This window comes from Ambystoma mexicanum, chromosome 6p (assembly GCF_040938575.1).
Source record: "Ambystoma mexicanum isolate Mex_15411 chromosome 6p, UKY_AmexF1_1, whole genome shotgun sequence".
Classification (NCBI taxonomy): domain Eukaryota; kingdom Metazoa; phylum Chordata; class Amphibia; order Caudata; family Ambystomatidae; genus Ambystoma; species Ambystoma mexicanum.
Window position 1 is genome coordinate 62,891,183 of NC_090935.1, and position 25,734 is coordinate 62,916,916.

General features: G+C 51.2%; 1 protein-coding gene across 2 annotated transcripts in view; it reads left to right on the forward strand.

Annotated features, from left to right (window-relative positions):
* The first annotated feature begins 273 nt into the window (after positions 1-273).
* LOC138511215 (long-chain-fatty-acid--CoA ligase ACSBG2-like) overlaps positions 274-25,734 on the forward strand; it is a 531,477-nt gene continuing 506,016 nt past the window's right edge. Inside the window, exon 1 of one of the 2 annotated variants that reach the window (XM_069626743.1) lies at positions 274-461. In XM_069626743.1, the coding sequence (XP_069482844.1) occupies positions 350-461 (112 nt within the window). In that variant the 5' untranslated portion in view covers positions 274-349. The remainder of the gene's footprint in view (positions 462-25,734) is intronic. The other variant, XM_069626744.1, reaches the window with a different exon arrangement.

The following is a 25,734-nucleotide window of genomic DNA, read 5'->3' on the forward strand; positions in this document are numbered from 1 at the left end:
CTGTGAGGGCCTGGAGCCGCCCACGCTCCCCTGGCTCCAGCTGGCTTGCATAGTTCCTATTGGAATCCAAGGTAGATGCAGAGAGTAAACAGCCTGCCCCTCCTTCCAGCTCTCCCCACCCTCTCACACGTGCCAGCTAGGTGAGAAGCATGGTCTCTCTCCAGTGACCCACCACATGAAAGATCACGTGCTCTTCTGCCTTCAGAGAGGGCTGGCCCCTCCTCTTGGACTCTGGCCTGGCTAACTATTTATTTGGTAAAAGGCAGAGCTAAGAGGGTCGGGGCTCATTTCAGAATCCCGTGTCCCAAGCTCACCTGAAGGAGCCGCTCTCCTCTGCTTCCCTGGCCAGATGCATGCATATATCTTCTCCAGGGTGTCACGGATCAGGATGGGAGCCCTCTGGAGAAAGGGCTGGAAGGTGCTTGGCCCCCGAAGCTGTGTGATCAGGGGCTTCGCAGTGGGTGAGTTTGGAGTGCTTTAGAATGTGCAGTTGGGATTGCACTTGCCAGGCACACAGCATCCGTGTTGGACATCTTCACTTAACCCCTTCATTCCTACTTACTCCACAGCTGTCGTTCTCACTGCTCAGTCCACACTCTTCACTCCCCATCCCACACTGCATTCCTTCTCCTCAACCCTCCTCTGACATCACACACTTTACATTCTCAAACAGTATCCTTTGCTGTCCTCAACCCCCCCATTAGTTCCTAATTTCTCCTCCTTGGTTATAATGTGTCATCCTTACACCTCATACCTTAATAGCCCGCTTCACAACTCATGCATCAGTTCTCACTGCTCCTCTTTAGTTATCATTCCGCCTCCTCTGTCTTCATTCCAACACACCGCTCATCATTCCTACCCATTGACCATCTCTCCTCCTGCCCACTCATCATTCCTCCTGCCCAGTCATCATTCCTACTGCTCGGCCATCATTCCTCCAGACCCATTCAACATTCCTCCTGCCCACTCATCATTCCTACCCCTTGATCATCATTCCTCCTGCCGAGCCATCATTCCTGCTGTTAAGTCATGATCACTACTCTTGCTAAATAATCAATCTGACCTGAACAATCATCATTCCTCCTGCCCAGTCATCCTTCCTACTGCTCGGCCATCATTCCTCCAGAACCATTCAACATTCCTCCTGCTTAGTCATCATTCCTACCCCTTGGCCATCTCTCCTCCTGCCCAATCATCATTCCTCCTGTCCAGTAATCATTCCTCCTGCTCGGCCATCATTCCTCCAGACCCATTCAACATTCCTCCTGCTTAGTCATCATTCTTACCCCTTGGCCATCTCTCCTCCTGCCCAATCATCATTCCTCCTGTCCAGTAATCATTCCTCCTGCTCGGCCATCATTCCTCCAGACCCATTCAACATTCCTCCTGCCCAATCATCATTCCTACCTCTTGGTCATCATTACTCCTGTCCAGTCATCATTCCTACTGCTAAGTCATTATTCTTACCAGTAAGTCATCATTCTGCTTGCTAAATAATCAGACTGTCCTGTCACCATTCCTCATACACAGTCATAAGTCCTCCTGCCTGGTCATCATTCCTACACCTTAGTCATCGCTACTCCTGCTAAGTCATCATTCCTACCCCTCGGTCATCATTCCTCCTGCCCATTAAACATCCCTCCTTCCCAGTCATCATTCCTACTGCTAAGTCATCATTCCTCTTGCTAAATAATCAATCTGACCCGATCAGTCATTATTCCTTCCCCTCGGTCATCATTCCTCCCACCCAGTCATCATTCCTCCTGCCCAGTCATCCTTCCTACTGCTCGGCCATCATTCCTCCAGACCCATTCAACATTCCTCCTGCTTAGTCATCATTCCTACCCCTTGGCCATCTCTCCTCCTGCCCAATCATCATTCCTCCTGTCCAGTAATCATTCCTCCTGCTCGGCCATCATTCCTCCAGACCCATTCAACATTCCTCCTGCCCAATCATCATTCCTACCTCTTGGTCATCATTACTCCTGTCCAGTCATCATTCCTACTGCTAAGTCATTATTCTTACCAGTAAGTCATCATTCTGCTTGCTAAATAATCAGACTGTCCTGTCACCATTCCTCATACACAGTCATAGGTCCTCCTGCCCGGTCATCATTCCTACACCTTAGTCATCGCTACTCCTGCTAAGTCATCATTCCTACCCCTCGGTCATCATTCCTCCTGCCCATTAAATATCCCTCCTTCCCAGTCATCATTCCTACTGCTAAGTCATCATTCCTCTTGCTAAATAATCAATCTGACCCGATCAGTCATTATTCCTTCCCCTCGGTCATCATTCCTCCTGCACAGTCATCATTCCTCCTGCCTAGTAATCTTCCCTACGCCATGGTTTTCTCTCCTTCTGCCCAGTCATCATTCCTACCTCCCAGTCATCATTCCTCCGGGCCCATTCAACATTCCCCCTGCCCACTCAATATTCCTACCTCTTGTTCATCATTACTCCTGTCCAGTCATCATTCCTACTGCTAAATCATTATTTTTTACCACTAAGTCATCATCCCGCTTGCTAAATAATCAGACTGTTCTGTCACCATTCCTCATACCCAGTCGTATGTCCTCCTGCCCGGTCACCATTCCTACACCTTAGTCATCACTACTCCTGCTAAGTCATCATTCCTACTCCTCAGTGATCATTTCTCCTGCCCATTAAACATCCCTCCTGCCCAGTCATCATTCCTACTGCTAAGTCATCATTCCTCTTGCTAAATAATCAGTCTTACCTGACCAGTCATCATTCCTTCCCCTCGGTCATCATTCCTCCTGCACAGTCATCATTCCTCCTGCCTAGTAATCATCCCACATCCATGGTTATCTCTCCTTCTGCCCAGTCATCATTCTTACCTCTCAGTCATCATTCCTCCTGCCCATTTCTCATTCAAAGTGCTAAGTCATCATTCCTACCGCTAAGTCATCATTCCCCTTGCTAAATAATTAGTCTGATCTGACCAGTCATCATTCCTACTCCCGGGTCATCTCTCCTCCTGCCCATTCATCATTCCAAGTGCTTAGTCATCATTCCTACCCCTCGGTCCTCATTCCTCTTGCTAAATAATCAGTCTGACCTGACCAGTTATCATTCCTTCTGCACAGTCATCATTCCTACTCCATGGTCATCTCTCCTCCTGCCCAGGCATCATTCCTATGCCATAGTCATCTCTCCTCCTGTCCAGTCATCATTCCTACACCTCAGTCATCATTTCTGTTTCCCAGTCATCATTCTTCCTGCCCAGTCATCTTTTCTACCGCTAAGTCGTCATTCCTCATGCTAAATAATCAGTCTGACCTGACCAGTCATCATTCCTTCTGCCCAGTCATCATTCCTACTCCATGGTCAACTCTCCTCCTGCCCAGTCATCATTCCTACTCCATGGTCACCTCTCCTCCTGCCCAGTTATCATTCCTATGCCATAGTCATCTCTCCTCCTGTCCAGTCATCATTCCTACCCCTCGGTCATCATTCCGCCTGCTCAGTCATCTTTCCTACGCTAAGTCATCATTCCTCATGCTAAATAATCAGTCTGACCTGACCATGCTGGCTAGGGGTCCTGGGAGTTGTAGTCCAAAACATCTGGTGTGCCAAATCCTGCACACGCCTGTACTAGTGTATATTTTAACACATCAAAATGGAGTTCGAAGCTTCCTCAGAGTTCCCGATGGTCCTTGACAGTATATGTGTATAGCATGTAGATTATTCGAAAGTAAGTACTCTGATTGCATTTGGTAAAATGTGTGTTTATTGTGCGCAATGCCTGCAGAGATTGACGTGATTCGTGTCTTACATCATGGGAAGCCTGACATGAGCGGGAAGAGGAGCATGGCTGGCTGGGCCAAAGGAACGATGCCCGGGGAGATGGAATGGTTCAAACGGGGTAAGAGTGACGAGTTGTGACGAGGAGCAATACGGTATGAGGTGCAAGGATGACAGCCGATGCCTGAGGAGGCAGAATGGGGACCACTGGGTGATATGTGAGGAGGAGGAGGAATGAGGCGTGAAGAGTGAGGACTGATGAGTGAGGATGAAGACTGAGTATCGAGGACACATGAGTCAGGATGTCCTAAAATGGACGCTGTTTATACAGGATGTATGTGCTGTTTAGGGCCGGGGTTGCACCAAGAACTCAATAAATGTACATATCAGTCAGTCCAGGTTCTAATGAAGGTTCTCGAGCATGAAAAGGCTGGTATAACTTTAACTTCCATGAAAAGACATTCGGCTGGTTCATGGTCTTGTAGCTTCACGGTGGAAAGATTTGCATTTTAAATAGAACACGCGTGTAAAATATCGAAGATGACCTCCAAACGTGTGATGCGCAGTAGCAACGTGAAGGTATTTATGTAGGTGTCTTGTGCGTGTAAAGCCAGGCATCTGCTTCCAGTCCGGCTATGAGCAGCAGCTGAATAGCGCCCTTCCCTTGCGTAGAAGGAGCATAATGTGACCTGCACATGGGCCTCTAAACATAAGGGAAGGTGATGGGTGGACGAACCAATCAGAGCCACGCGCATTGCTCTGGGGTTTCATGCAGAACAATCCTTACGCAGCCTGCCAAGCCAATCCAGAGGGAGAAAAGCCATATGCATATCCGGCCTGCTCCCGCCTGACAAGCGGTAGCCCAGCCCAAAGGTGTGCCGTGTGTGGGGTGCCTGAGACTGTCGGACATTTTTTGCTTAGGTGTGAGACATGTTGTGGAGAGAGAATTGATGAGGGTTTGGTTGTCTGCACTGGGTGTGGCTGAGATGAGTGGGAAGGCTTTGCTGGTAGGTGATGGGGTGAGAGGGAGGAGGAGCAGTGTGTTGTTGGATTTTGTGAGACAGACGGGGCGGTGGGAGGAGTTGTGAGTTTATGTGGGCTATGTGTTGATTGGTGGGGTTGGTGCACATCATCCTATTGGATGAGGAAGCGCCTGCGTGGGTCCGTCCACGCATTCAGTAATTAAGAAGAAGAAGAAGAACATCCATTAGAGGCCAGCCCAAACCCACGTCACATCCGTTCTGCACCAGAGCACACGCATCTCCAGACAAGCTGAAGGTTCGTTGGCCACGGTCAGTGAAGTGTAGCTTGGGCGTCTAGGCCCAGGAGACCTGGGGTGACTTCGAAGAAAGCTGAGGGAGCAGTCCATCCCACATTATTCCACCTTTCTCTTCCTGGAATGGGACGGAAGACTGAAAAGCATTGGTCTGGTGCTTTGCCCCGAGGAATGCCTGTAGTTTACCTCCCAGCCATCACCTTTCTGTTTCACATGCAGATCTTTGACACAGAGCTGGACTAAGGGGGGCCGAGCCGGGCGACTGCCTGGAGCACCAGACCCCCCAGGGCGCCATTAGCCCCCGCCACGCCAGCTCGGGGTAGTCTTTCAAGGGCTCCCCCGAGCTGGCGTTGTGGTAGAAGTCGAGGCAGGCGGCCTTTTACTGTAAAATGTGCCCGCGGCGGCAGGTGCATTTAAATGCGCCCCTCCGCCATGGGCACTTTTCATAAGAAAAGGCGCCATTAGCACCACACCATGCCAGCTCGGGGGAGTCTTTCAAGGGCTCCCCCGAGCTGGCGTGGTGGCAGAAGGTGTGGCAGGCGCCTCATTGTCATTGAATGAACCCACAGCGGCGGGCTCATTCAATGACAATGGGGTGCTAACGTGCCCTATTTAGCCTCCTCGCCTGAGCAAGGAGGTTAAAAAAAAAATGATAATACAAAAAAAGTAGCCCATCCTGGCCCCGCACCCTTCCGCCCCGCCCCGCCCCCTGTTAACTAGGGGCGCGAGTGGAGGCGCCAATTCGCCCAGGGCGCTGCTGCCCTTAAGGCCGGCCCTGCTTTGACACGCATGTTTATCGTGTGCGCTATCGTTCTGAGATTGGAACCTGTGGCATTCAGAAATCAAGCAGATCTCAGCAGTGTGGTGGCCCGCCTCCGGTCACCGGGGGCGGGCCACAGATAATGTGGGGGCACCCGACGCGAGCAACAGATGCTGCGCTCACGCAGCAGATGGTTGGCAGGGTTCACCCTGCTATGCCCGGATCACCGGAGTATTGGTTTCCAGGCTGGGGGGCACCCCAGCAGCAGAAGCCTAGGTCCTGGGGGCACCCAGGCCCGGCCGCCAACCAGGCCGCAACCACACGGCAAGAGGACCTCAAAGAATGACGCAGACATGAGTTGCGCTTCCTGGGGCTCTGCTGCACTGCCTTCTGCGTGCCAGCAGAGCCCCTTTTATTAGAGAGGCGTCATGACATAGTCATGACGCTCTCTTGCGTCCAGCCACTAGACCAACACACAACATCCCTCCTTTATTATAACAAAAGAAAAATCACACCCCTACTGCAAAACAGCGACCCTCTACAGGGTCTAATTTGGTGCATTCTAGTCCGCGCACCCATTGTGCCCCTACATCATCACTGCAAACATTGGGTGCATTCCAGTCCGAGCACCACCTAATAGCTACTCACAAACTTTAACTTTTAGCACTGCAAACAAACAGGTGTGTTCCAGTCCACACACCACAGACCCGACAGTGGGCTGTCCAACTCAGAAAATTCCGGGATCGAACTGGCCAGTGACGCTGCTGCATGACAGGAAGAATACATTTTCTTCATCTTCCTCCTCTTCTACATCATACAGCGTTCTCCTTGGGTCCTCCGCCACTTGGACCGCAGCCACTCTAGGGGTCTTTCTCCCCTTTGACTCACTTCCCCCCGATGTCCCTGCCATGCTGTGCCCTTTCGCTGGGCAGTCTCGCGGGTGTGGAAGATCCCACACGCAAAGATGGCATGTTGTGGCATTGGGGTCTCTCCTCGGCCAGTCTCCCCTCCTCATCGGCTTTCCTCCTTGCCACTTGCCGACCGCTGACACCTCCTCCAGCTTGACCTGCTGCATCGGGGCCTCCAGCTTGAGGTGATGTGTGGATGAGTCCATGACTGAGGCTCGCACCTGCCCCATTTCCTGGGCACGGGCAAGGTCTAGTATTTGGTCGAGGGTCAGCGCTCGGTCCCTCAGGACTTGCCTGCGTCGCTTCGAGGAGCTGCAGCCGTAGATGATATGCGCTCTGATCTCTTCCTCCTCGAAGTTTCCCAGGTCACAGGACAGTGCAATACTGCGCAGCTTCCCATGGAACGCTTCGAGGCTCTCCCCTTCCTCCTGCCTCGCGTACCTCATCCTGAACCGTTCATTGTCCTTGTTGACCATGGGTCGGAAGAATTTGTTCAGGGCTGCGATGGCTGCAGCATATGACTGATTTGCGGGCCTTGGTGTCTTGAATAGCCTCTGAACAGCCAGTCCGGCAAAGTATAGGAGTGTTGGGCGTTTGGCTGCATCCTTGAACTTCACCGCCTCAAAGTACAGCTCCAGTTTCTCTACCCAGTATGTCCACCGGGGTCCCAAACTGGCGGGCGAACCCACCACGTCAAAGTGGTGTAATGGGGCGAGCTGTCCTTGACATACATACTCCCTCGTTGTCGTCGTCCGTCATGATGGACACTGGGCAGGCCCACAATGTGGCCACAGGGGTGGGTCTTCGGGTGCCTGCCCCTTGTGGGTGTCTTTGAGGGCGCACAAGCACTCCGCCGGGGAGCCACTACCCTGTGGGAAGTCTGGGGTGGGAGTGGGCACTCCTGGAAATGCTATTGACCCCTGACCCCTCCCAGAAGACTGGGCACTCAGGCCCTATAGAACTGTCCAGGGGAGGACCTTCCTACTGCTTATTGCCACCCCATTGCCAAACTGGGACCACAAAACCAAGACGAGAACCAACGCACTCCCTTCATTTCTTTCCTGATAGCCTGTTGTTCCAGGGATTCTTGAGACGCACACTGCTATTGCCAGCTGCCTTTAAAATACGGGTGAGATTTTACTTCCATAATGTTATCCAGCTGCTTGTCACTTTTTTTTCACCCTTATGCAAGCCCGGGTCCTAGTACGGTTGTCCGCCGCTTCCAGGGCTTGTTTCCGGTGTCCCCCTCACTCGGGAACTCTGCTGAGGGTTGGTCCCGCCCCTTTCCTTTGTCTTGGGGCTGGGCGTCCCCTCTCCTCAGGCGGAGGACACTGAACCAATTCTCTGGCGCAGCCCAGTTTCCTTTGTCCCTGGGCTCATTACGATGAGGCCACGCCCTTGAAGGGGGGGGTGCGCATGGCTGACATAGGAGAGGCTTCGCCCCTCTTCCGGGTTCCGGGCGGACCACACGGCCCGGCAGCCTCCTTCCACACACAGCATACACTGCACTGCCAGCAGAGGAAAAACAGTATATTTTCTTCTCTGGCCATCCACTCGACCTTCACCAGGCTCTGCCCCTTTTCTTTGTTCTGGGCAGACCATGCGGCCCGGCAGCCTCCTCACCCACGCGGCTGATGCTTCAGTGAGGACCGCTCCACGGGCTTCCAGCAGCCCACACATAGCACGTGCGTGGGGTCTAGACCGCCCTTGTCGCTAATGTGGTGGCCCGCTTCCGGTCACCGGGGGCGGGCCACAGATAATGTCGGGGCAACCGACGCGAGCCACAGATGCTGCGCTCACGCAGCAGATGGTTGGCAGGGTTCACCCTGCTATGCCCGGATCAGCGACCACGCGGCAAGAGGACCTCAAAGAATGACGCAAATACGAGTTGCCGCTTCCTGGGGCTCTGCTGCACTGCCTTCTGCATGCCAGTAGAGCCCCTTTTATTAGAGAGGCATCATACATGACGCTCTCTGGCGTCCAGCCACTAGACCAACATACAACAAGCAGGCACACCTACCTACCAAGCTATCTTACTGGGTTACATAGCAATAGCATTAACTAACATGCAAGGAGCAGTTTCTCAGACAGCAATAATCTTTGCAAAACTTGTATTTGACTGTTAACCATATTTGAAAATGTCTCCCAGGAGAGCAGCTGCCCAACACAATCTGTTCTGATCAATCACACACACATGTTTGGCGGACAGGGCCCACAGACACCTCTCAGAAAAACAAAAAAAAAGCACAATCAGTGATACCCACACAATCTCACTTCTCCCACCGACTCATACTGAATTATAGGCAGCAGAGAGTTGGAGAGCTGTGCTTCCCGGTCATCACTGCCAAGAACTGGAACGCTCTACCCACCTCACTAAGAGCGGAACAATCGCATTGGACCTTCCCAAAACAGCTTAAAACCCTACTTTTTTCCCCCAAGCACAACTCTGACCCAGCGCTCCACACCCTGCATTTGTCTATTTGACCATTAATATGAGCTTCTAACTTGAACCCTTGGACAAAAAACTGCTTGACGTACTGCAGTGTGAACAGATACTTGCGTTATCTTGTTCTTTTCCCTGAGTTGTAACCAGCATTTTGATGCCTGAGTGTTTACCGTGGTTAATAAATGCACAAAAAACTAAAATAAAATCTGTCGGCCGCCTCCCCCAGGTCCCACTTTCAATCCTTTTCCATGCTTGCCCCAATCCACATGACGGCTGTCCCCCCTCACCGCCCCAAACATCTAAGCCATTTCTTCAGTGGAACTCTTCAGAACGAGGCTCAAACTCCACCTTCTAGCAATGGAAGGAGCCCCACAGTGGTTTCAACCCTCCAATGCAAATTTAGCACTTGACCAACCTGTCCCAGCATTCGGCCACCAGCACTACCACATGCCATTTGTAAAGATGTGAATACTTGTTTCAAGCTCTCAGTGTTACAAATATTGTCATATCCTCCAGTCCCTGATTCACGGCTTCACCAGACACCATACACTCTTCAATCCACCAGTGCTCTTATGGAAAGGCGCCTTGCCCTAGAATTGCCTCTGCTCTCTGTTACTCCCTACTTTGTAAGTCATCTCTGTTTGAAGTGACACACCATTCTTAAATGAATGCCCATACACGTACATAAAATATAAATGTCTAAAATGTGACTGCAGCCCAAGACCTGTTTTATTTTTTTATTTAGGAGTTTTATATAGTGAAAGGTAGTAGGAGTACCACAATTATACAGTGTGAATCAAGACAGGGAGGCGATATACATACACACCATAGGCCCCTGGTGTTCGATAAGGGGCCATTACAGATAGGTATTTTTCTAATTCTATGACAAGACTGGAGTCGAGCATTATGCTTCAACTTCTTTAATTCACTACTCTTCAGCAGTTTCAACAAAACCTCAAAACCCTAACAAAACACTGAAAACAGTCTGAACAGACTTTTCCTTTTTCAGAACTACAATCCCCACAGTCTCTGTAGTCCTTCACACTCCATGCCCAGTAATAACCACTTCCTGTCCCTGGGCTCCTCCTCTTCTTTTACTGCTCTTCAAGCAGATAAGTACTATTTTGGTTCTCTCCCTACTTTATGTGGAAAAGTTGTAGTTCCAGCGCATCTAGGGTTAGATATAGCAGGCTAGAGTTATCAGAGAGGTTGATTCTGTGAGATTTTAAATCAACAGAGCTTTATTGCATGTGTATGTGTGTTTTAGCGTGGCGGCGCGTTGTATAGTGTATCTGAGCGTTTTTCATCGAGATTAGCGAGCCCGTACGTTCGGGCAGCCTTGCCGGGGATCGCGCTCCCCTTGCCGTATGACCGGCACATTAGGGGATCCATCACGATCGTGGTAAAGCTTTCGCGATCAGAGGATCACGCGGAGTACGGCCCGGCTCTACCTCTCCCTGCAGCGAGGGAGTCACGTGCCGTATTGCGGCCCCCTCCCTTGAGGAGGCGGAGCCCGAGCGGCGGCGCAAGGAGATCAAATCCTCTCGACCCCCACCTTTGCGGGGGCGGAGCCGACGGGTGCTTTCGCTTCCGCGGTCGCATTCGCATATGCGACGCGGAGCAAAGCACACACGAGAAGCCTGGCCCGGCGGTGATACGGCAGTAATAAGCCGTGATAGCAAAGACGAGGCCCTGCCTCTGCAGGAGCAGCGTTACGGTCGCAGGAGCGGCTTATAAGCACGCGACCATAAAGCGATACGCACAGAGACAGCTACAGCTGTGGAAGAGCCTCACGAGGCTGATAGTCACGGAGCAAAGTCACTCGGATCGTGCCTCTTTCTAGAGGTATGACTGATTACATCCCATCCCAGGCTTTGATATTTAAATTGACTATCTCCCTTCCGGTGCAGCCACACAAAAAAAAAAAATAAGAAAGAAAAGATAATTAAAAAAAAAAAGAAATAAGAATAATAATAAAGAAGTGGTGCACATACAGTCCCTAGAGCGTCTACAGCGAGAGGGCGTGCAGTGACACCCGTTTGGGTACTTCAGGCACACAGCACCCACGCAAGATGTCCGAGTTCGAATCTAGCGAAGAGGAGCAGTTGTCAGAGCTGGCTGCCAGCTTCAAGCAGGTGCTGGGAAGCTCGCTTATAGATGCGGTGGCTCAGGGGGTGAGACCCCTGCAAGACAGGCTGGAGTCCCTGGAGTCGATGTTACACCAGCCCTTAGACAGTACCGGATGGAGAGGAAGCACGTCTGCCGAACCCTCAGAAGCAGGGTCTATGGGCAGTACTAAGGCCCGAAAGGGGAAAGCCCCTCTTGACCCCCAGGGCCCTTCGGATGGGGCAGAAGGAAAGGCCCCGGAGGTCGTTGACGCCTTCGCAAAGCTGCGGCAGGCATTTTTGCAGCGTCAGATTGTGCCAGACCTCATGACCCCCGCTCCAGGGGAGGAAGAATATGGAGAAGAAGGCCCAGGCTCCGAGGAAGAGCCGGAGGAAGGCAGATCTCTCTCCCAAGAGGAAGAGGAGGAAATTGAGATCAAGCCTAGCGGAGGAAAGAGAATCCGCAACGAGAAACACCTCGAGGAGGTGGAAGAGGACATGTTCGATCCGGACAGCATCCGGAACCCGAGATCCTCGGACTGGCAGCCCTCGCCAAGAGTAGCGCAATATATGACAATGAGGTTGCGGAAAGTACTGGGCAAAGAAGTCCGACAGAGGCTCCGAGCGGAATGCCCGAGACCAGATCTCCCTGGGAAGGTGGCCGAGACGCCTGAACTGGATCCTAAAATGTTGACCTTCGTGTCGAAAACTAGCAAAGACCCTCGGAAGGGTATCGATATGTCTTGGAGGAGTTGCCAGGAGAAGGTGTTGGACCTGGCTGGGCCTCTTGCGAAAATAATGGACCTGGCCGAGAGAGCCAAGGAAACCGGAGAAGAGGTGGACCCCGAGGCCCTAGCTGGTTGGGCACAGAGAGAGGTGTGCCTCCTAGGCAACGCGAATTGCGCCATTGCATCGGAGCGCCAGAGAGGCCTCCTACTGAAGATAGATTCAAAGCTAAGTGACTTAGCGTCATACGAAGCCGGAGAAGCGGCACAAGGACTCCTCTTTGGGGAGACCTTCAGCAAAGAGATAGGGCGCTTCGTGGGCAACTACGCGTCTCTGGAGAAGGCGCAAGCTTCTATTCGAAAGATCTTCCGCAATCGAGTTTTTGGAGTGACCAGTCGCCACAGAGGTCGCTCGGCTGGTCGCAACCAAGGGGGAAGAAGACCTCAGATCCCAGGGCCCAATACTGGGAGAATAGGCAGCAGGACTCCTTCCCGTCCAGAGGACGCTTCCAAAGAGGTCATAGAGGAAGAGGAGTCGGGCGTGGACAAGGATTCATTCAAGGTGAGAGCGGCGTATTACCCTCCAGTGGGGGGGAGAACAAGCATGTTCTTGAGAAACTGGCGCAAGCTTTCCAGCGACGCCTGGGTGCTGCAAGCGGTTGGGGGCATGCATCTAGACTTCGTTCAGACACCCGTGCAGGAGCACAGGTGCCATCAGCAGTGTTTAGAGCGCGCAGAGCAGAGCCTTCTGGATCAGGAACTTCGGCTGCTAGCGGCAAAGAACGCCATAGAAAGGTGCCAGAGAGAACCCGCGTTCATAAGCAACATGTTCCTGGTGCACAGAAAAGAGAAAGTGTGACCAGTTATAAACCTAAAGGAGTTGAACGGGTGGATAGTAGACCGCCATTTCAAGATGGAGGGCATCCACCAGCTCCAAGACTCGCTCAGGGAAAAGGATTGGCTGACAAGGCTAGACCTGAAGGATACTTACCTGACTATCCCTATGGCGGAAGAGTTCAGAACTTTCCAAGTTTTCCGCTGGAAAGGACAGCTCTGGCGATTCAAGACTATGCCCTTCGGACTTGCATCAGCGTCATGGCCCTTCACCAAAGTAATATAGCTGGTAGCTGCGGCTATAAGGGAGAAAGGAATAAGGATGATCATTTATCTAGACGATCTCCTCCTTCTGGCCGAGGAGCGAGAAGCCCTCGGGTATCAGACGAAGTGGGTCCTGGATCTGCTTGCGTCCCTAGGGTTCTTAGTGAACAAGGAGAAATCAGACATCGTACCGGCGCAGAGGCTAGACTTTCTGGGTTTCATCCTGGATACCAGAAAAGCAACGCTCGAGCTTCCGGCTCGAAAAAATCTGCGACATCAAAAGGGAAATCAAAGGATGTCTGCGGAGTCAGACAGTGTCCCTCCAAACTCTTGCGAGGATCGTAGGGCTGTTAGCGGCCTCGATTCAGGCCATTTTCCCAGGCCCGCTGCATTATCGAGCATCCCATCCCAGGCTTTGATATTTAAATTGACTATCTCCCTTCCAGTGCAGCCACACAAAAAAAAAAAAATAAGAAAGAAAAGATAATTAAAAAAAAAAAGAAATAAGAATAATAATAAAGAAGTGGTGCACATACAGTCCCTAGAGCGTCTACAGCGAGAGGGCGTGCAGTGACACCCGTTTGGGTACTTCAGGCACACAGCACCCACGCAAGATGTCCGAGTTCGAATCTAGCGAAGAGGAGCAGTTGTCAGAGCTGGCTGCCAGCTTCAAGCAGGTGCTGGGAAGCTCGCTTATAGATGCGGTGGCTCAGGGGGTGAGACCCCTGCAAGACAGGCTGGAGTCCCTGGAGTCGATGTTACACCAGCCCTTAGACAGTACCGGATGGAGAGGAAGCACGTCTGCCGAACCCTCAGAAGCAGGGTCTATGGGCAGTACTAAGGCCCGAAAGGGGAAAGCCCCTCTTGACCCCCAGGGCCCTTCGGATGGGGCAGAAGGAAAGGCCCCGGAGGTCGTTGACGCCTTCGCAAAGCTGCGGCAGGCATTTTTGCAGCGTCAGATTGTGCCAGACCTCATGACCCCCGCTCCAGGGGAGGAAGAATATGGAGAAGAAGGCCCAGGCTCCGAGGAAGAGCCGGAGGAAGGCAGATCTCTCTCCCAAGAGGAAGAGGAGGAAATTGAGATCAAGCCTAGCGGAGGAAAGAGAATCCGCAACGAGAAACACCTCGAGGAGGTGGAAGAGGACATGTTCGATCCGGACAGCATCCGGAACCCGAGATCCTCGGACTGGCAGCCCTCGCCAAGAGTAGCGCAATATATGACAATGAGGTTGCGGAAAGTACTGGGCAAAGAAGTCCGACAGAGGCTCCGAGCGGAATGCCCGAGACCAGATCTCCCTGGGAAGGTGGCCGAGACGCCTGAACTGGATCCTAAAATGTTGACCTTCGTGTCGAAAACTAGCAAAGACCCTCGGAAGGGTATCGATATGTCTTGGAGGAGTTGCCAGGAGAAGGTGTTGGACCTGGCTGGGCCTCTTGCGAAAATAATGGACCTGGCCGAGAGAGCCAAGGAAACCGGAGAAGAGGTGGACCCCGAGGCCCTAGCTGGTTGGGCACAGAGAGAGGTGTGCCTCCTAGGCAACGCGAATTGCGCCATTGCATCGGAGCGCCAGAGAGGCCTCCTACTGAAGATAGATTCAAAGCTAAGTGACTTAGCGTCATACGAAGCCGGAGAAGCGGCACAAGGACTCCTCTTTGGGGAGACCTTCAGCAAAGAGATAGGGCGCTTCGTGGGCAACTACGCGTCTCTGGAGAAGGCGCAAGCTTCTATTCGAAAGATCTTCCGCAATCGAGTTTTTGGAGTGACCAGTCGCCACAGAGGTCGCTCGGCTGGTCGCAACCAAGGGGGAAGAAGACCTCAGATCCCAGGGCCCAATACTGGGAGAATAGGCAGCAGGACTCCTTCCCGTCCAGAGGACGCTTCCAAAGAGGTCATAGAGGAAGAGGAGTCGGGCGTGGACAAGGATTCATTCAAGGTGAGAGCGGCGTATTACCCTCCAGTGGGGGGGGAGAACAAGCATGTTCTTGAGAAACTGGCGCAAGCTTTCCAGCGACGCCTGGGTGCTGCAAGCGGTTGGGGGCATGCATCTAGACTTCGTTCAGACACCCGTGCAGGAGCACAGGTGCCATCAGCAGTGTTTAGAGCGCGCAGAGCAGAGCCTTCTGGATCAGGAACTTCGGCTGCTAGCGGCAAAGAACGCCATAGAAAGGTGCCAGAGAGAACCCGCGTTCATAAGCAACATGTTCCTGGTGCACAGAAAAGAGAAAGTGTGACCAGTTATAAACCTAAAGGAGTTGAACGGGTGGATAGTAGACCGCCATTTCAAGATGGAGGGCATCCACCAGCTCCAAGACTCGCTCAGGGAAAAGGATTGGCTGACAAGGCTAGACCTGAAGGATACTTACCTGACTATCCCTATGGCGGAAGAGTTCAGAACTTTCCAAGTTTTCCGCTGGAAAGGACAGCTCTGGCGATTCAAGACTATGCCCTTCGGACTTGCATCAGCGTCATGGCCCTTCACCAAAGTAATATAGCTGGTAGCTGCGGCTATAAGGGAGAAAGGAATAAGGATGATCATTTATCTAGACGATCTCCTCCTTCTGGCCGAGGAGCGAGAAGCCCTCGGGTATCAGACGAAGTGGGTCCTGGATCTGCTTGCGTCCCTAGGGTTCTTAGTGAACAAGGAGAAATCAGACATCGTACCGGCGCAGAGGCTAGACTTTCTGGGTTTCATCCTGGATACCAGAAAAGCAACGCTCGAGCTTCCGGCTCGAAAAAATCTGCGACATCAAAAGGGAAATCAAAGGATGTCTGCGGAGTCAGACAGTGTCCCTCCAAACTCTTGCGAGGATCGTAGGGCTGTTAGCGGCCTCGATTCAGGCCATTTTCCCAGGCCCGCTGCATTATCGAGCACTGCAAAGGCTAAAGATAAAGCATCTGCAGCAAGGCCTGTAATATCATCAATCAGTTCCGCTAGATCAGGAATCCAAGACGGAACTGGAATGGTGGTTGCAGAATATGGACGCCTGGAATGGTCGTGCCATTTTCAGAGACAGACCGGATCTAGTCATAGAATCCGACGCCAGCCGGCTAGGCTGGGGCGCAAGGTGCGGAGACCTCCAGACAGGAGGGAAATGGAGCGAGGAGGAGCTCTGCTTACCTACAAATTGCCTAGAGTTGCTAGCAGGATCTTTTGCGATCAAAGCCTTCACGAAGGGGAGGATGAAATCGTGTGTACTCCTGAAAATGGACAACATATCAGCAGTGCGGTACATAAACCACCTGGGCGGCACCAAATCCAGAATGCTAGCCGAACTAGCGAAGGACTTCTGGCATTTCTGCCTGCAGTCGGAGACGTCGGTCACGGCAGAATATCTCCCCGGGACGCTGAACGTCATAGCGGACTGGAACTCTCGGTGCCTGACGGATTCCAGCAATTGGAGGCTGGATCCAGCAGCGTTTCGGAGGATGACCGAGAGATGGGGACCAGTACACATAGACCTCTTTGCATCGTGATTGAACGCGCAAACCGCGGAGTACTTCAGCTGGAGGCCAGACCCGGAAGCACGAGGGACGGATGCGTTCCTGCAGGAATAGGCCGGAGGTCCACACTACGCGTTTCCCTCATTTATGATGCTGAGTTCTAGCGAAGTGTCGGAGGGAGACGGCGGAATTGCTATTAGTAGCGCCGTGTTGGAAGTCGCAAGTGTGGTTCCCAGCTCTCATGGAGCTAGTAGTAGATTACCCGAGGATGCTCCCAGAAGGGGTGCACCTGCTCAGGGACCCAGCTGGGGCGTATCACCCTCAGAGAGTGAAGGGGGCTCTCCCGCTCGTTGCATGCAGGATATCAGGAGACGCTGGGCGTTGCCAGGCATTTCGTCTCAAGCTGCACAGCTCATCGCAAAATCCTGGGCTCCATCCACTAGGAGGAGCTACGACGCGGCTTGGGCCAAGTGGACGAGCTGGTGCAGAGGGAGAAGTCTTCATCCCGTTTCTGCACCTGTAGTGGCGATGTTGAACTTTTTAGCTCATTTGTTGCAAGACGGAAAAGCGTTCCGTACCATAGGAGTGTACAGGTCCGCTATATGAGCGGGGCACCTCCCTATCGAAGGGGTACCAGCGGGCGAGCACCCAGCAGTAGTACGGCTTATTCGAGGAGCAACATTTAGAGTGCCTCCACAACCTCGTTATAAGACCGTCTGGGATGTTCTATCAGTGCTTAAACTGTTGGAGAGTTGGCACAGCAACAAATATTTATCGCTGAAACAGTTATCAGGAAAGTTGGCGATGCTATTGTGTTTAGTGTCTTGCAAACGAGTGTCAGACGTAAGAGCACTGGATATAGACAGGAGGTCATTTGGTCCAGAGGGCGTGACGTTCTCTATTGTAGGAAGGACTAAGACGGGAACTGCGTCAGTGCACTACCCATATTTCCCAAGCAGAGCTAAATGCTGCATAGCAAGCCGTGTGAAGGAATACGAGAGTAGGACAGCGGAATTCAGAGCAGCGAGTACTAAGCAATTGCTGATAGCGCGCAGAAAGCCCTTCAAAGGGATATCCACAGCCACGATAGCCAGATGGGTTAAAGAAATCATGCTTGCAGCAGGAATAGACGTGGAGAAGTATGGGGCACATTCAGTGCGAGGATCAATGGCGTCTAAAGCCTTTACGACAGGAGTGTCTCTTAGAGATATTATGCTAACAGCAGACTGGTCAAATGATCAAACTTTTAAAGAATTTTATTTTAAGCCAATTGAGAATTTAGCAGTTACAGTGTTGGGAAGCTTTGAACCAGCATAATGCTCGCCTCCAGTCTTGTCATAGAATAAAGATTACCCCTGCTATCTGCGCAGGGAGTATTAATTCTATTAAAGACTAGGAGGCAAGCATTAAATTCCCACCCAATCCATGTATTGTATTATAGATTATGAGATTGCATAAAGTAATGATATCATGATAATGTTAATACATGGACGCCACCCTGATTTTTCTGCTTTCTTTTATGTCTAGGAGAGGAGCAGAAGAACAACTGATGTAGGAGGTTAGCGACAGGAGTCGTCTGGAATCGAGGAAGTTCGATATTTGGTTGGAGTGTTTCGAATCGTTGCCAGTTGCAAGGTCTATCGTGAAGTTCGCAATGAGACTTTCAGAGCGAGTAAAAGAGAGGAGGAGCCAAGGGACAGGAAGTGGTTATTACTGGGCATGGAGTGTGAAGGACTACAGAGACTGTGGGGATTGTAGTTCTGAAAAAGGAAAAGTCTGTTCAGTCTGTTTTCAGTGTTTTGTTAGGGTTTTGAGGTTTTGTTGAAACTGCTGAAGAGTAGTGAATTAAAGAAATTGAAGCATAATGCTCACCTCCTAGTCTTTAATAGAATTAATACTCCCTGCGCAGATAGCAGGGGTAATCTTTATTCTTTGCTACACAAGCAACATGGTTTTAGTTGTGCTAACATTACAGTCATTGATACATTGGGAGAAAAAGTGCATGTGAGGTGGAATTTCGCAGGCTCAAGCTGGATGGTTTGAGGTTACAAGAAATGGCTAGAGCCGTTGGATGCTGCAAAAGTGTTATTGTTATGATAGGTTACTTATGAAGAGCTTAATAACCTGAGGTTTCTAAGCCCCGACCCGGGAATCGAACCTGTGTTGCTCCGTGTTGTCTTGTTTCCAAGGTGAGCACGTTGCGGCTGAGCCATCCTCCCAGGACATTGTACTCATTGTAGAGGTGTGTGCAGAGGTTCCTGTGGGTCATGGCAAGCAGGGCAGAGCCACATTGTTGCAGAGGAGGGCTTTCTGTATAGTCAACGCCATTCAAGGTATTGAGGATTCTTGTAAGGACCCTGAACAAAGAATTTGCCTACTGGCAATACCAAAAGTTCAGAGCGTAGATGTAGCATGTATCCAGGGAACCTACTTAAAAGGAAATGGCATGAAAAGGCTACACTTGATCAACGACCCAACTCAATACTTTGCTTCAGGCAAGAAAAATCAAAGGGGTGCGGGGGGTCAGGATCCGGCAAGGCAGGTAATTCAATTTCAGGCTGAAGCAGCGAGTAGCTGACAGAGAAGGTCATTGCTTGATTCTGAAAGGCACATTATGGGAGACCAATATTACTTTAGCCTGGGTATATGTGCCCACCGAGGTCCAAATAGATACTTCAGTGTGCTCTTGCACAGAGAGCAGACAATAGCCCAGGGGGATACATTTGACTGGTTCCATGTGTTAAAATTGCGGCAAAAATGGCAGTGGACACAAAATATCACAGCAAAAAGACTGTGGTTTTGCCATCGCAATATAATGGATGCAGGTGACACCTCGGGACGCCTTACACCATTTAAGGGGAGCAGCGGACACCCCTACCCCCCTTAAATGGTGTAATGGGGTACACCTTTAACGGGTCACACCACAGCATTTTTGCCGTGATTTTTTGTACAGGCGACATTTTTGCTGTGCTTTTATCACTGCATACCATTTGACTGTGTTTATTTTGGGTGTTTTTTGAGTGCTGGCCCAACTTTGTGCAAAAGCAGTGCGCTTTACAACAATGGGTTAATAGGAATGGAATACAAGTAAGGGTTCAGTGATACATACAGTTCTAACAGGGTTACTTTACATGAGGTTCAGCACGGAAACTAACATATCTAGATGGGATAAAGGTGGATAATATGACCAGACCTCAAAAGAGGTACTACATACCTACTGAGAGGTTGATCATTGCACAAGGCCGCCTACCAAGAGGTTGATCTTTGCATGAGGGCGCCTACGGAGAAGTTTATCTTTGCACGAGACCGTCTACTGAGAGGTTGATCTTTACATGAGGCCGCCTACTGAGAGGTTGATCTTTGCACGAGGCTGCCTACTGAGAGGTTTATGTTTGCGCGGGGCCGCCTACTGATAGTTTGATCTTTCCACGAGGTCGCCTACTTAGAGGTTGATCTTTGCATGAGGCCACCTACCTAGAGGTTGATCTTTACACGAGGCCGCCTACTGAGAGGTTTTTTTTAAAAAAAAGTTTTTATTACATTTTTGAACAAACAATAAAACCAAACAAACAGTGCATGTTCAACAGTTTCATTACACTTTTTAAATTCCTAACCACTACTCCCACTACCCCACCCCCCTTGCGAGTCTATCACCTTGAGTCATCAGATTCCACACCCTGTGGTTCGGTCTCCTCCTCAACAGGTTCAGTCGGGTCCTCTAATGACCCAAACAGTCCGGCTATCAGTGATTTCCAGGCCATCAGGGACTCATTCTCCTCCTCCCCCCCATTACTGCATGCCTCTTGCCATCCTATGGTTTCGGCTTCTGCCCATTTTTGCAAGTCTTTCCACCACACCTCTATCCTCGGCACATGACTTCCATCCCATGGCAATCCTTCTCTTTGCAAGCACATAAGCCAGGTCTCTTAGTTTGCTTACATGCCTGAGTTTCCGTGGTCTGGGGAACCCCCCGAGCAGGCAGGCCCATACTGTGTCCACTACTATCTTGCCCCCTCTTCCTTCTAGTTTCTCTTTTACACTCCTCCAGAACCTCTCTATGATCGGGCAAGACCAAAACATATGCACCATGCCTGCGTTCTCTTCGTCGCACTTGGAGCATGCTTGCCGACCTGCATTCTCGAACCTCGATATCCTCCAAGGCATCATATAAGCCCTGTGTGTTATGTAAAGCTGTATCTGTTTCAGTCTTGCGTTTCTCGACACCTTCTTATGATACCTTTGCACCCGTTCCCACATCCCATCTCCCATTTGGGCCCCAACCTCCGTTTCCCAGTGCAATCTAAGCTGCGTGACCTCCTTCTCCAGTTTAGACATCAACATCTCGTACAGTCTGGAGACCTCCTGGCCCCCCTCAGCTATATCATATATAACGTCTATGGTGGCGTCCAGTTCTTCCTCCAACACAGTTTCGGGCCACATTCTCTTAATCCTCTGTACCATTCTGTGGTACGTGATGTACTGGCCTTCGTGCAACCCAGCCTCCTCCCGCAGCCCCTCAAAGGTAACACAAGAATCCCCCTGCCAAATATCCCCCAGTGGTTCCGGAGTATCAGTCGCAGCTGAGCGTCTGCCCCTGTCAATACCACCAATGGCATCTGCGGCGAGCATGGGGACGGGTTCCCCATCAATTGGCATGCCCTGCGCCCCACCTTCCACCACAGCAGCATCATTTTAGGGCGCCCCACCATTCCGCCCTGGGTGCCCACATAACTTCTTTCAAATAAAAGGGTGCACAATCCCGCCCAAACAGCCTAAATTCGGAGGTCTCTTCATCAGATAGCCATTTGGCAGCATATTTCAACTGGCTCACCACATAGTACGCCTCGTAATTGGGCAGCTTTATACCCCCTTTGTCATGGAAGTTCTGGAGCTTTCATAACGCCACTCTGTTTCGCGTGCCGTGCCACACATGCTATTCAGTTTGGCAAAAAACCCTTTAGGAATCAGATACGCAATATTCCCGAAGTAATGTAGGAGCCTTGGCAGGACCACCATCTTTAGCATCGCTCCCCGCCCCATCATCGCCAAAGGCAGCTTCGCCCAAAACCGCATGCATTTCTCAATTTTTTGGAATGCCAGCTCTGTATTACACCTATGCTCCTCCCCCACGGTGTGATATATATCTATCCCCAGGTATCGAAAAGTACTAACCGCCCACGGCACCTGTAAAATCTGTAACCTCTCCGCTGGAACCCCTGTATATGCCCCCAACGGGAACAGACTAGACTTCTGGGGGTTCACCGCTGCTCCTGATAGCACAGCGTATCTCCCAAGCACTTCCAAAATGTACTGGAGGTTCTCCTCCGGATACCACATATACAGCAACATGTCATCCGCATATAGGTAGACCAAGTGCCGCTCCCCGTTCACCTTGATGCCTATGGTATCATATTGCTGCCTCAAATAGATCGCGAGAGGCTCCAGGGCCAAATTGTAGAGCATAGGGGACCACGGGCATCCTTGTCTAGTACCCTTACTAAGCTGCCACCTCTCTGATATCACAGATCCCGTCTTTACTTTGGCCAGCGGTTCACTATACAAAATCTCCGCCCATCTTACATAGGCAGGCCCTAACCCATAGTGTTTCAGGGCCACCAGCAGCCATGGCCACTTGACGGAGTCGAAGGCCTTGATCGCATCCAGGGACACGATTGCCATTTCCTCCTCACTTCCACTGCCAAACTCAATGATCCCCTGAAGTCGCCTATGATTGTTGGTGATGTTTCTATGGAGGACATAGCCCATTTGATCCGGATGTATTAACTTACCAATGACCTTTTTCAGTCTATTCGCCAAGACCGCAGTTAATATCTCGCCGTCTTGGTTCAACATTGACACAGGTCTGAAGGAACCACAGCTGCGCCCTGGTTTATTTGGTTTAGGGAGGCTATAAGAGCCTCTCTCAGTGACTCTGGCAGGTGGCCCGTCTCGAACGCCTCATTTATCATCTCTAGCAGCGGGGGGAGGACCTCTTCTATATATACCTTGTAAAGTTCACTTGGGAGCCCGTCTGTCCCCAGGGTCTTGCTAGTAGGCAACTGCCTCACCACCTCCCCCAGTTCTTCCAGGGTAATCGGGGAGTCCAATTCCTCTCTTTCCTCCTCACTTATCTTGGGCAGCCCCATATCCTCAAGCGTTTCTTCTATCATTGCCTGGCTACTTTCCCCGTCTTCCCCATATAGCACTTTATAATAATCCACAAACGCTTGATTAACCCCCTCCTGGGTGTCCTCTACGCTACCATCTTCCCTCTCTATAGTTCTGATTGTGGCTCTAGGCGTCTCGCTCTTATATAACCACGCCAAAAGTCTCCCCGGTTTGTCACCTCCCGCATGCTGTCTTTCTATGTACCTCTTATAGTTAAGGTTGCACAACCTCTCCCAGTAATCCGCACATTTTTGCTGCAGCTTAAGTATCAAATCTAGTTTCTCTGCTGTATCGTCGCCGGCTTTTAAGGCCTCTTCCAATTTTGCTTCCGTCTCCCTCAGTTCTGTTGAAACCCCACCCTGTAGGCCCTTGGATTTCGCCATGGCCGCCCACCTCATAACCACTTTAAAGGCCTCCCATAGTGTCCCTGCCGAGTCCACACTCCCGGTATTGGTTTAAAAATAATTTACTATCTCCTCCCGTAAATCTTCTCTAAAGAAGGGGTCTCTCAACGCCTCCGCTCATAGGCGCCATGTCGGGATCCTCGCCCTCGGGGGGCAATATTGCCATGCAAGAATCAGGGGCGCGTGGTCCGAGAGGACCCTGGCCCTGTACTCTACGTGCGCAATTTCCGCTATCATTTCTGATGATGCGAAGACATAGTCCAGCCTCGTTGATAACTGCTGTGGGGCCAAGTAATGCGAATATTGCCTTTTCCCAGGGTGCCACACTCTCCATGCATCTTCAAACCCAAAGTCATCAAGCAGTGTCTGTAGCGCCCTGGCTGCAGGGGCCGGTCTATCCGATTCCCGTCCGATCTATCCACCCTCGGGTTTAATACGCAGTTGAAGTTCCCTCCCCAGATCACCGTGCTTCCCACACACACGCTCAGGTTCGTACTCAGTGTCCTAATATACGCCGCCGTGTTCTGGTTCGGGGAGTACGTGTTAACAATACTTATCTCCCTAGTCTCTACCAATCCCCTCAACATAACTATCCTCCCGTCTGTCTCAGCCACCACTTGCAACCGCTGAAACGGGACATGTGGCGCCACCCATATAAGTACTCCTCTTGCGTAAACCGAGTACAAAGAGCCCACAAGCACCCCCTTCCACTTTCCCGCAATCGTGTCCATCTTCTCACGTGTAAGGTGGGTTTCCTGTAGCAATTCAATATCTATTTTCTGCCTGCGCAGATACAGCATAACCTTGTTCCTTTTTAGATAGCTATTAAGCCCCTGCACATTCCATGTGAGTATTTTAAGGTCCCCCATGGCCCGGTATGATCCCATTCCCTCCCCCCCAGGTGCAGTGTAACCTTGAGTTCCATTCCAATCTATGTAGGCTTGCATCCCCTTCTAGAACCCTGTTAACCAAAAACACACCAAACTTCCCACTCCCTCTTCCCCCCACCTCCCAACCCTTCCCCAACACCCCCCCCCCCAACTGTTGTCCAGCTCCATCCCTGAATCTCAGGCTCCCCCGCATCTAGCTCTTTCCGGCTTTCGCCTGTACTCGAAGCTCCGCAGGGTGAGGCTGGCCTAGTGGCCAACCTACTATAACTTCAACTACTATTCGCGGGGTAGGGTGCTACCGCCCTGCCACTCCAATAGCACATCAAAGAACTACACATTGCTATACAGTTTAAATATATGTAACCGCCACTATATTCAAGTCCATCAAGTCTCTCCCAATCCGCAATATGTTATCCGATATCAGCCTCCTACAGCCAGGCCCATCGTTCTCAGCCTTCGCCTAGGATGTTCGCTCGCTGCCATAGCAAAATGCATACCGTGTCTGAGTCACTTTTCACGTCCATTTTGTGTCTCCTCCGTGTCTTGATCCGGGCAGCCCTGCAGATCCAACCACGTTGTCGCTTCTTCCGGAGTGTCAAAAAAGTGCATTTTGCCCTTATGCACGACCTTCAATTTTGCAGGGTACAGCAGCATATATTTTATCACAGCCGCCCGCAGCTTCCTTTTGATGGTTACATAGCTGTACCGCTGCCTCTGGACCAGCATAGTGTAATCCGGGTATGCCGTGATAGTGCTCGAGGCCCTCTCGATTGTTCCGCCTTTCCGAAAATACTCCAATATTTTTTCCCGGTCTTTATAGTTCAGTATCTTGGCAATTATCGCTCGTGGAGTGGCCCCCGGTCTCGGCTTCCGCATGAGGGCTCTATGTGCACGCTCGACCACAAATCCTTGCGAGAGTGTACCGGCCCCGATTCCTTGTAGGAGTAAGTTCTCGATATAATCAGTCAGGTCCTGGCCCTCCTCGCCTTCCGGCAGACCCACCACACGAATGTTGTTTCTCATTGCTCTCCCTTCTGCTTCTTCTGCTCGAAACTCCAAGTTGGCCACCTGTTGCTTGAGGACATGGATCTCTTTTGTATTGTTTGCACCAGTGTCCGTATTAGATTTCACCGCACCCTCCAGGCTGCTTGTGCGTTCCGCCAGTCCCCTGACATCCTGTCTCAGCAGGGAGACTTCGATGCCCACTGCTTATATTTTAGCCTCTATGGAAGTGCATAGGTCCATCATCGCAACCCCCCAAGATTCCTTCAGCTCCGTAATCGCTTCCAAAACCTGATGATTATCAGCCGCTGTCGCGCCCTCAGCCTGTGCCATCGGGCCTTTGGTTGAGGTGGCCGCAGGAGACAGTTGTGCTTTCGCAAAAATGCCCATCGTGGGTTGTTTGGCCTTGTTCCTGAGCTGGTGGAAGCAGAGCAAATACCTGGGGCTTCTGGGGATTGTAGTTCCAAAGATGGCGAATAGGAATGGCCAGGAATAGATGGTTACAGCCAAGTGCATTGTGGTAAGTGTAGTTTGTTGGGAAAAATAGAAAAGCACCAAAGTCTCGCAAATGGAAAATAAAGTCCATATTGATCGTAAATGTATGCGCCCATGGCGCAGGCATGACACCTACTGAGAGGTTGATCTTTACACAAGGCCGTCTATTGAGAGGTTGATCTTTGCACGAGGCCGCCTACTGAGAGGTTGATCTTTACACATAAGCCCACCTATTGAGAGGTTTAT